Below are 12,616 nucleotides of genomic sequence, written 5' to 3' on the forward strand. Positions count from 1 at the left end.
CAGAGTGGAGAATATAGGTGGGTCTTAGACCTAAAGCTAACCAACAAGTTGAAATTGGTCAAATGAATGAGTATTCTTTTGACCAAGACAAGTATGCCACAGAATTCAGTAATTGCAACCAACATGCCCAAGTTTTTGTGAATTTGGAGGGGGTATCCCGAGCTATATGGATAAGCTCTTCCATTCCAGCAATCATTTGAATTCATCCTAATCAGTCTGTTAATTTACATTTAGACTTTTTACCCCAGAAAAGTGGAATGCATGTCCTAGCTGCATTGACAAGATGCCTAGCTAGTGATTTGAAATAGGCAGATTTATAAAGAAATGTATGGTGTAGTAAAAATTGGGCTTGAAGTAAAATCTAGGTTGTAGGTAGTAATTTTGTAAATGAGACTGTGGACATCTGACTAATACTGCTGCAAGGATGGACACGGCCACCAAATGTGTAAAAGGGAGTCCGTTGCTGCTTCCCATCTCCAACACATGCAACACATGTGGAATACTGGGGGGGGGGGGGGGGGGAGAAGGTATGTATCAAGAGAGGGGTCCCATACAATCTGGAGAAAATCTTAATAAACCTTATTTTTTTAGTGATCACTGAGTACACCTCCCTGACAGAGATTCAACAGTGGAAAAAATGCAGTTAATACTGTGAAAGAAATAAAGTGTTAAAATCAATAAAACACATTTTGGTGACCACAGCATCAAGGCTATTCAGTGTGATGTTTGTGTAAACCAGACACAGAACCAGGATATATTAATTAGTAGTTCCCAAGATACCATCATAATATAAGGCCTTTAATCAATATAAATGTTCAAATTCCCTACTCAGCCCTCCCTTTAAAAGTGAAAACTAAATTAAACTGTCAAGGCCATGTAATTGTCTTTGCTTTCAGTAAAGCTCTGATCACTGAAGCTTCAGAAAAAAGCAATGATAAATATCTCTTTTAAAGGCATTTCAAATTTTACAGTATTGCAAGTTCAATAAGAACATACACGTTAGTAAGTTTGATCAATGACTCTTGATATTAAAAACCGGCATTGGTAATAACTTCTTCTGCCTTACTAAAAAGATTTATATTTTTAAAGTTTACTTCCTATTACAAAAATATCTTATGACTTAATTTCAACACCAAACATTTGATGCTGAAAAATAATGCTAATCTTTAACCATCATGTTATGAATATATAGGTGAAAATGCAACTTTGATAAAATGATGATAATGATGATGTGTATTAATATTATTTTTGATGTTAATATTATTAGACCATGGTATCCTGCATGGCTTTGTAAAGTGGGTAAGTATAAAAAAATATATATATATTATTGAAATTTTGCAAACCACATCTTTGGGTTCATATCATAGTGACCTACATATTGTAAGGATATTTCAATAGTTTCAGGGCTTTAAAATATAACACCTTAAAACATATTCACACTAAACCAAAACATTTTCCTATTGATGAGGTAAGTATCCTGCAATGTATGGGTAGAGGAGTCCTCACTAATGGTATGAAATGTGTGTTCCCTTTTTCTTGGAGATGCCCCATCCATTTTCATTTGATCCTCCATTGGACTTTCTTCTTACCCCCTGCACATTCTAGGAGTTTATCCGAAGTGGAAATCTATATGTATAACATTTCTTCACTTCTAGTGTTTAACCACCCCAATATTGGACGCTTTTACCCCCTGCCTGCCCAGGCCAATTTTCAGCTATCAGTGCTGTCATACTTTGAATGACAATTGCGTGGTCAAGCAACACTTTACCCATATTAATTTGTTATCATTTTTTACCACAAGTAGGGATTTTATTTGGTGCCATTTTTTTTGTTTTTTGATAGCTGAGTAAATAATAGACAGAACATTTTGAAAATAAATAAATAAATCTTTGTTTCTGTTACAACATTTTGCAAATAAATAATATTTCTTTCTACATTTAGGCCAAAATGTATACATTTGTTTGGTGAAAATAACCCAAATCAGTGTGTATATTATTTAGAATGTAGGAAAGGTATAGAGTCCACAAACTATGGTATATATATCTAAAAATCAATCACTCCTGGTGTACGGATGTCCTCTCATTTCTTGAGGCCAGAAAACAACAGGATAGTCCAAGGTATTTAGTAAGAGGCATAGAGAGTTTTTTGAAGCTGTAATTTTTTTGTTTTGTAGATATAAAAAAATGTAAATCGTTTTTTTCACAATTGTTTTATTTTTGACATATTGTCATCAGTGCAGTACAGCGTCATCATATAACTGGTGTGGTGGCGATTAGGGACACTGACTGGTGACAGTATATATATATATAAAAAAAATATATATATATATATATATATATATATATATATATATATATATATATATATATATATATGTATAATTATTATATGTGATACCATAGTAGCACGGTACTACTCTGGGGTGGTGATCAGGATTTTTTTTTGCACACTATGATTGTTTACAACAGTAAATATCACTGTTATAAACAACCATTTTTACCTAATGAAATTGATTAATTTGGTGTGTAGTGTTGTGATTAGCTATGATTGGCTACAGCTAAAAATGGCCATACATCATGGTTTGAACCTCGGCTGGTTCAGCAGGAACAGGCCAAGATTCGAACCGTTATTGGCAGGCTTAATGTACCAAGTTGATCAATCGATCAGCTTGGGTACAACCAGCCTGTCGGAAATTTCTTGCGATTAACGGTAGCAATAATCACTGTGTTCTCCCAGCAGGCATGGCTCACCCCACCCCCCTGCTAGGAGAAGATAACGGCTGATTTACCTGTCAACACTGCCTGTATTTATGGAGGAACACTTGGTTGCAAGAAAGAAATTTGCACAGTGTATGTCCATCCTAATTACATTGTACAGATGGGCTATGATTGGCCCCGTCTGTACCATGTGATCACTTTGACCAATTACAATGATAAACACAATAGTGTTATATATATATTTCCCATTGTACCTCTATACTTAAATATACAATATAGGGCTGTACTTGAAGAGAAAACATGTCATAATACAGAAATTAAAATAGCTGAACCCATTATTAAAATACTGAATAACCTTAATACACATAAAATCAATAAACATGCAGTAATTAAGAACCAAAACACCTCATCTGCCTTCTTATTCCATGTCATTTGCCATAATGTGAAACCAGTATGTATGACAGCAATAATTCTCAAATGGAGAAACCTATAAGAAGAGACATAACAGGTAGCAATAGTAGCCTTGCATGTCTTTCATTATAGGTTTTCAGGATTACAGGATCTTCAAATGGATCTTCAAATGGTTCCATTACCAGCCAGACTTAGTTGCCTTATGTCTATGAGCACCTTGTCTTTTGTAAATAAGCATCTTGAGAGACAGAGTATACCATGGTATACTACATATTACACTAAAATATAAGTTCATGTCTCATCACATATCTGAAAATTTTGATTATTATTAAAAAATAACATGAAAATAATTTATGAGAACGTAGCAAGGGAAACAATTACAACACCTACCCGACCAATTAAAATAGTTTTCCATATTTGCAAAAAACAGTTGAAAGTTCACACACAACACTGGTCAACAGTGCTGGTTGTAAGTAGACATCAATATCACAGGTCTGGCTAAATTCCCACATTGGTTTTCTATCAGTTGTTGTTGCTATTTCAGCAGAAAATCAGCATAGAACTTTCTACTGGTAAAGCATGCTGTCAATACCTACCGTATATACTCGAGTATAGGCCGACCCGAATATAAGCCGAGGCCCCCAATTTACCCCCAAAAAAACTGGCAAACTTATTGACTCGTGTATAAGCCGAGGGTGAGACATGCCTGTCCATCCCTGTGTGTGTGTCCGTCCATCCCTGTGTGTCCGTCCATCCCTGTGTGTCCGTCCATCCCTGTGTGTCCGTCCATCCCTGTGTGTCCGTCCATCCATCCCTGTGTGTGTGTGTGTCCATCCATCCATCCATCCCTGTGTGTGTGTGTCTCCATCCATCCATCCATCCATCCCTGTGTGTGTGTGTCTCCATCCATCCATCCATCCATCCATCCCTGTGTGTGTGTGTCTCCATCCATCCATCCATCCATCCCTGTGTGTGTCTCCATCCATGTGTGTGTGTGTGTGTGTGTGTGTGTGTGTGTGTGTGTGTGTGTGTGTGTGTGTGTGTGTGTGTCCAGCCTACCTTTGTCCCGAGCCTCCGTCCCGTGCCTTGCCTCCTTGCCTCCGTCCCGTGCCGTGCCTTGCCTCCTTGCATCCGTCCCGTGTCGTGCCTTGCCTTGCCCCCGTCCCGTCCCGTCCCGTGCCGTGCCGTCCCGTGCCCTCTTCGTCGGCGGCCATTGTAAAGTTCAAAAGCTGCGCCGCCGCCTTCGCCTGTGATAGGCGGAACACTGAATTTCCCAGCAGCCTGTGTTCCGCCTATCACAGACGTCGTATCATCCTCGTCCGTAGTACGAGGATGATACGATGTCCGTGATAGGCGGAACACAGGCTGCTGGGAAATTCAGTGTTCCGCCTATCACAGGCGAAGGCGGAGCCGGAGGCGCGGCTTTTGAATAGAATGGCCGCTGTCTGTCTGCTCGACACGCTGATCGAGCGGGCAGACAGCGATGACTCGAGTATAAGCCGAGGGGGGCACTTTCAGCCTCAAAAAAGAGGCTGAAAATCTCGGCTTATACTCGAGTATATACGGTAAATAAAATAGTTTGGTATAGATTTGATTGATAATACCCATCATATTGATGATTAATACCAATAAGGAGGAAGGGAGTAATGTTCCTCTTTAAGATTGGAAATCTACATCCAATTTTCCATTGCTCTCCTATACTTTAATATATAGGGCTTTATGTGAAGGGAAAACTTTCCACGATGGCATGTTTTCTCTTCACAATTTATTTGATAGTAATGACTTGAAAAGGATGATTTAAGAACTAGCTTGTATAATTTTGATGCAAATATTTTCAGCATTACCTATATACAGTATTTGGTAATTGAAATACTACTAAAACAACAAAAAGAACAGTATATGTAAGTATTTTCAAAAGAGCTGAGGCCTTTTACATTTGACAAGCTTTATAGAATCTCTTCAACTGAATCCTGAATACATGACAAGCAATTTGATTATATATATAAAAAAAAAATAAGAAACATTCTGATACACTTACGCTGACAAACAGGTGGTTTGCCTGCATTACTCCATGATCCATCTTCTTGACATACTGCTGTTGATTGTTGACTAGATTGTAATCTGTAGCCTTCATTACATTCATATATCACTTTGCTTCCCAAAGTAAACTCATTTCCAGACACTGAGCCATTTCCAGGTGGCTGGGCAATTCCACAGGATATAGCTGAAAATATAAATAAATGCCAAGTGTTGTATGCATTATGTTTATGAAAAATATACATAAATTTAAATAATATTAGCTGCAACACTTTGAGACCACAATATGTATGCTGAGAAAAATCAGCAGTACTGAGACCTTTTAAATTTCTCTGTAATTAGATTTAAAGATAATTTTTGCTGAATTGTTATTTTACATTTATAGTTTATCATGTTGACTATCTAAGACCATTTAAGACTCCAAGTACATCAGAATAAACATGATGACTCAGTACTTTAAGTTAGTAACCTAGAACAAGCATGCAGCAAGAGAGGATCATTTAGGAATCCTCCCAGGAGAAGATAATTAGAATTTCTGACACCAGAAAGTATTTTTTTTTCACACAGAAATACTTAAATTACTGGAAAGGAGTTTATCCATTTGCCACACGAAAGATGGCGACAGCACGGTTGGCTTATTCTGGGAGGACGTCCACGGATGTCCTCAAAGAATCTTGCTCCCGTGTGCAGCCTGTGGTGCGCTCACGGAAAAATCCGTGACTGCCGGGTCTTCTGATCCCAGATCACAATCAATTGACAGAGCGATCACTCATATTATGACACTGGTTCCTCAGTCCCCTCTCTGTACCGATCTGTACAGTACGATGGGAGATGGGGAGAGGGGAGAGATCATTTGCAGCAGCACTGTGGGCTGGATCTGTAGTGCCCACAGTGCTGTTCAGTGCCCATAATCTGCCCAAACTTTACAGTACTCTGCCAATACTCTGCCATACTCTGCCATACTCTGCCATACTCTGCCATACTCTGCCAATATCCGTCAATACACTGCAATAAATTTTAACATAAACAAAGAATTTTATTTTTTTAATCAAATTTTCAGTCTTTTTAGATTTTTAAGGAAAAAATAAAAAAAGATCGGTGATTAAATACCACCCAAAGAAAGCTTTATTTGTGTGAAAAAAGGGACAAACATCTCATATTGGTACAGTGGTGCATGACTGAGTAATTGTCATTCAACGTGTGAGAGCACCGAAAGCTGAAATTGGCCTGGTTAGGAAGGGTGTTTAAGTGCCCAGTGGTCAAGTGGTTAAGAAGCTCTCTCTAGAAGGACTGCACCCATCTTTGTTCAGACTGTGCATTAGCTTGAAGTGGATAGAGATACTTGCCAGCGCAGTTCCTCCAAGTTCACACTTTTACCCTTGTGTCTAGTGATGGCCGAACGGTTCGCCCGGCGGTCGTTTCGCGGCGAATTTCCGACATTCGCGGTCCGCACGTTCGAACGCCTTTTTCCGTCGTTCGCCGCGGCGGACTTACGTGTTTAATGTATACAAGAACTTTAACCTTTGGTGACACGTTTATCATGTGATACAGGACAGCCAATTGAGACATGACAGCACATGGACACTTGTACATTCCCCCTAACCTATAAATACACCCGATCCGGTGGCCATTTTACATTCTTTCTTCTGTTAAGATAGGGACAGGTTCCTGTGTGGAGTAGGGAGAGATAAACCACTAGCTATTTGGTACACAAAAGTTCTTTTCAGGACTGGTATAGGTGTTAGGTGTTGATAGGTTTGCTGTGCTGCTGATTCTTGCAGCAGCCTGAGTGTCTTTTGTTAGTTTAGAGAAAGGGAAAGGACGGTGTATGCTACAGGGACAGCCAGATTAGTCTTTCATCATCATCATCATCATCATCATCATTAGCTGTTACTATCAAGGTCCACAAAAGAGCTGTTCCAGTAACCACTAATCGTTCTCTTTTTTTGCCAATTTGTATAGGGACAGGAAGGAAGCAGTGTTGTCAGGCAGTGAGGGTAATTTTAAAGACTTGCTGTTATTATTAGTTCCACAAAGGTTCTTTTCAGGACTGGTATCAGTGGTACAGTAATAGGCTTGTACATGTATAATATTCTTTCTTCCAAATATAGAAAGGATATTATACTTGACTGCTGCCCTTCTGCTGCAGTCTGCTAAACATTCACAACTCACTTGTTCCACAAAAGTTCTTATAAGGACTGGTAACTTGGTATAGGGTGCTACGGTACATAGGCTTGAGTGCGGTACAGTCTGCTGTTCTGTAAGGACCGCTATCGGTCCACAATAGATAGGGTTGACGTGCACCACTGCTGACCGCTGCCCTATACTGCAGCAGTCCTTCAGCGGTATAGGGACTGACGTACAGTCTGCTAATCACTAACACACAACCTGCTTGTTCCACAAAAGTTCTTATAAGGACTGGTAACTTGGTATAGGGTGCTACGGTACATAGGCTTGAGTGCGGTACAGTCTGCTGTTCTGTAAGGACCGCTATCGGTCCACAATAGATAGGGTTGACGTGCACCACTGCTGACCGCTGCCCTATACTGCAGCAGTCCTTCAGCGGTATAGGGACTGACGTACAGTCTGCTAAAAACTAATACACAACCTGCTTGGTCCACAAAAGTTCTTATAAGGACTGGTAACTTGGTATAGGGTGCTACGGTACATAGGCTTGAGTGCGGTACAGTCTGCTGTTCTGTAAGGACCGCTATCGGTCCACAATAGATAGGGTTGACGTGCACCACTGCTGACCGCTCACCTATACTGCAGCAGTCCTTCAGCGGTATAGGGACTGACGTACAGTCTGCTAAACACTAATACACAACCTGCTTGTTCCACAAAAGTTCTTATAAGGACTGGTAACTTGGTATAGGGTGCTACGGTACATAGGCTTGAGTGCGGTACAGTCTGCTGTTCTGTAAGGACCGCTATCGGTCCACAATAGATAGGGTTGACGTGCACCACTGCTGACCGCTCACCTATACTGCAGCAGTCCTTCAGCGGTATAGGGACTGACGTACAGTCTGCTAATCACTAACACACAACCTGCTTGTTCCACAAAAGTTCTTATAAGGACTGGTAACTTGGTATAGGGTGCTACGGTACATAGGCTTGAGTGCGGTACAGTCTGCTGTTCTGTAAGGACCGCTATCGGTCCACAATAGATAGGGTTGACGTGCACCACTGCTGACCGCTCACCTATACTGCAGCAGTCCTTCAGCGGTATAGGGACTGACGTACAGTCTGCTAAACACTAATACACAACCTGCTTGTTCCACAAAAGTTCTTATAAGGACTGGTAACTTGGTATAGGGTGCTACGGTACATAGGCTTGAGTGCGGTACAGTCTGCTGTTCTGTAAGGACCGCTATCGGTCCACAATAGATAGGGTTGACGTGCACCACTGCTGACCGCTCACCTATACTGCAGCAGTCCTTCAGCGGTATAGGGACTGACGTACAGTCTGCTAAAAACTAATACACAACCTGCTTGGTCCACAAAAGTTCTTATAAGGACTGGTAACTTGGTATAGGGTGCTACGGTACATAGGCTTGAGTGCGGTACAGTCTGCTGTTCTGTAAGGACCGCTATCGGTCCACAATAGATAGGGTTGACGTGCACCACTGCTGACCGCTCACCTATACTGCAGCAGTCCTTCAGCGGTATAGGGACTGACGTACAGTCTGCTAAACACTAATACACAACCTGCTTGTTCCACAAAAGTTCTTATAAGGACTGGTAACTTGGTATAGGGTGCTACGGTACATAGGCTTGAGTGCGGTACAGTCTGCTGTTCTGTAAGGACCGCTATCGGTCCACAATAGATAGGGTTGACGTGCACCACTGCTGACCGCTCACCTATACTGCAGCAGTCCTTCAGCGGTATAGGGACTGACGTACAGTCTGCTAATCACTAACACACAACCTGCTTGTTCCACAAAAGTTCTTATAAGGACTGGTAACTTGGTATAGGGTGCTACGGTACATAGGCTTGAGTGCGGTACAGTCTGCTGTTCTGTAAGGACCGCTATCGGTCCACAATAGATAGGGTTGACGTGCACCACTGCTGACCGCTCACCTATACTGCAGCAGTCCTTCAGCGGTATAGGGACTGACGTACAGTCTGCTAAACACTAATACACAACCTGCTTGTTCCACAAAAGTTCTTATAAGGACTGGTAACTTGGTATAGGGTGCTACGGTACATAGGCTTGAGTGCGGTACAGTCTGCTGTTCTGTAAGGACCGCTATCGGTCCACAATAGATAGGGTTGACGTGCACCACTGCTGACCGCTCACCTATACTGCAGCAGTCCTTCAGCGGTATAGGGACTGACGTACAGTCTGCTAATCACTAACACACAACCTGCTTGTTCCACAAAAGTTCTTATAAGGACTGGTAACTTGGTATAGGGTGCTACGGTACATAGGCTTGAGTGCGGTACAGTCTGCTGTTCTGTAAGGACCGCTATCGGTCCACAATAGATAGGGTTGACGTGCACCACTGCTGACCGCTCACCTATACTGCAGCAGTCCTTCAGCGGTATAGGGACTGACGTACAGTCTGCTAAACACTAATACACAACCTGCTTGTTCCACAAAAGTTCTTATAAGGACTGGTAACTTGGTATAGGGTGCTACGGTACATAGGCTTGAGTGCGGTACAGTCTGCTGTTCTGTAAGGACCGCTATCGGTCCACAATAGATAGGGTTGACGTGCACCACTGCTGACCGCTGCCCTATACTGCAGCAGTCCTTCAGCGGTATAGGGACTGACGTACAGTCTGCTAAACACTAATACACAACCTGCTTGGTCCACAAAAGTTCTTATAAGGACTGGTAACTTGGTATAGGGTGCTACGGTACATAGGCTTGAGTGCGGTACAGTCTGCTGTTCTGTAAGGACCGCTATCGGTCCACAATAGATAGGGTTGACGTGCACCACTGCTGACCGCTCACCTATACTGCAGCAGTCCTTCAGCGGTATAGGGACTGACGTACAGTCTGCTAATCACTAACACACAACCTGCTTGTTCCACAAAAGTTCTTATAAGGACTGGTAACTTGGTATAGGGTGCTACGGTACATAGGCTTGAGTGCGGTACAGTCTGCTGTTCTGTAAGGACCGCTATCGGTCCACAATAGATAGGGTTGACGTGCACCACTGCTGACCGCTGCCCTATACTGCAGCAGTCCTTCAGCGGTATAGGGACTGACGTACAGTCTGCTAAACACTAATACACAACCTGCTTGGTCCACAAAAGTTCTTATAAGGACTGGTAACTTGGTATAGGGTGCTACGGTACATAGGCTTGAGTGCGGTACAGTCTGCTGTTCTGTAAGGACCGCTATCGGTCCACAATAGATAGGGTTGACGTGCACCACTGCTGACCGCTGCCCTATACTGCAGCAGTCCTTCAGCGGTATAGGGACTGACGTACAGTCTGCTAAACACTAATACACAACCTGCTTGGTCCACAAAAGTTCTTATAAGGACTGGTAACTTGGTATAGGGTGCTACGGTACATAGGCTTGAGTGCGGTACAGTCTGCTGTTCTGTAAGGACCGCTATCGGTCCACAATAGATAGGGTTGACGTGCACCACTGCTGACCGCTGCCCTATACTGCAGCAGTCCTTCAGCGGTATAGGGACTGACGTACAGTCTGCTAAACACTAATACACAACCTGCTTGGTCCACAAAAGTTCTTATAAGGACTGGTAACTTGGTATAGGGTGCTACGGTACATAGGCTTGAGTGCGGTACAGTCTGCTGTTCTGTAAGGACCGCTATAGGTCCACAATAGATAGGGTTGACGTGCACCACTGCTGACCGCTCACCTATACTGCAGCAGTCCTTCAGCGGTATAGGGACTAAGAGTTTTGTCACAGGGTCATTTAAAAAATGACATGCAGAGGAAGAGGCAGGCCCTTCCGCAGGGGTGGTAGGGGTAGGGCAGGAGCAACAGGCTTGAGCCAAAGTGGGAAGTTGCAGAAGGTGCGTTCAATTACTTTAAAGGATGCACCAGACTTGGTTGAGTGGCTCGCTCAGCCTTACTCTTCTGCACCCTCCTCATCCTCTCGATCTGCACCCTCTTCTTCACTCTCTGCTATGTGCACCCCCAAAGACACTACCACCAACAACACGACCACCACCACCACCACCACATACCTTCCGCTTGAGTCACTGGAATTATTTTCCGATCCATATCAAGAGGACATTTCTGATGCGCAGCCACTCTTGGTATTGGATCAGGAAGAGGAGGTAGCAACAAGCGCTACTCAGCAGTCTGACGCCAGTACCCAGATCAGCCCAAGGAGGAGGTTGGTCCCCGGTGTTGCTGCCTACTCCGAGATCTCTACTTATAGCGGTGGGGAAGGTGACGTTGATGATGACGTGTCTAGTGATGTCACGTGGGTGCCCACAAGAGAGGAAGAGGAGGGGAGTTCAGAGGGAGATATGGACCAGCAGATAGGGAGGAGAAGCAGCAATGACTTACATTGCACAGCAGGGACAAAGCAGACTGCAAATGTATCAGGAGCGAGTCATCGACCATGTACGGTCACATCTGGCGCTCCCAGGACACCGGCACATGGCTCCGCAGTGTGGGCTTTTTTTAACGTGTCCGCTGCTGACAATAGCGTTGCCATCTGCAATCTTTGCAGTCAACGCGTTAGTCGCGGTAAGCCCAATACTCACCTAGGGACGACCGCCTTAAGAAGGCACATGAGCAGCCATCACCGAGCCCAGTGGGAGCAACGGAACACACAAAGCCACACTGCAGGCTCTCACCGTCCAGCCTCGTCTTCTACTTCTCCTTCTCCTCTCTCCTCACAATTGTCCTCCACTCCACCTTCCATCACGCCAAGCTCACATTTTTCTGCAAAAAGGCAGGCTTCCGTGGGCCTAATGTTTGAGCGTAAAAAAATGATGATGCCGGATAACCCTCTTGCCCAACGGTTGGCGGCTGGCTTGTCAGAACTCATAGCCCGCCAACTACTGCCATATAAACTGGTGGACTCGGAGGCCTTTCGCAAATTTGTGGCCATTGGAACACCACAATGGAAGGTCCCAGGAAGGAAGTATTTCTCAGAGAAGGGCATCCCAGAGCTATATGGCCATGTTCAGCGGCAAGTGAATGTATCTCTGGCACACAGTGTCGGTGCCAAGATACATCTGACCACAGACACGTGGTCTAGCAAACACGGGCACGGAAGGTATATCAGTTTTACTGCCCACTGGGTGAACCTTCTGACGGCCGTCAAGCATGTAACCCGTGGCACCCGTGTAGATTTGGTTTTACCGCCACGGATTGCATGCAGGCCTGACTCTTCTTCTCCTCCTCCTACTCCATCCTCCTCCCTCTCCTCCTCAGCTGCCTCCTCCTTTTCCGCTGCTAGCGTCTCTTCCACTGCACCGCCCAAGCTCCCCAGAACCTATTCCACATGCC

The 12,616-nt window shown here is 43.6% G+C and overlaps 1 protein-coding gene across 1 annotated transcript in view; it reads right to left on the reverse strand.

The window, feature by feature from the left end:
- Positions 1-12,616, reverse strand: part of CSMD1 (CUB and Sushi multiple domains 1) — a 2,539,710-nt gene that overhangs the window by 292,730 nt on the left and 2,234,364 nt on the right. Inside the window, exon 50 of the mRNA XM_077487775.1 lies at positions 5,167-5,352. Within this exon, the coding sequence (XP_077343901.1) occupies positions 5,167-5,352 (186 nt within the window). The remainder of the gene's footprint in view (positions 1-5,166; positions 5,353-12,616) is intronic.

The sequence above is a fragment of the Lithobates pipiens genome, unplaced genomic scaffold, assembly GCF_037356315.1.
Source record: "Lithobates pipiens isolate NorthernLeopardFrog02 unplaced genomic scaffold, aLitPip1_a1.2 Scaffold_18, whole genome shotgun sequence".
In the NCBI taxonomy this organism is placed as follows: domain Eukaryota; kingdom Metazoa; phylum Chordata; class Amphibia; order Anura; family Ranidae; genus Lithobates; species Lithobates pipiens.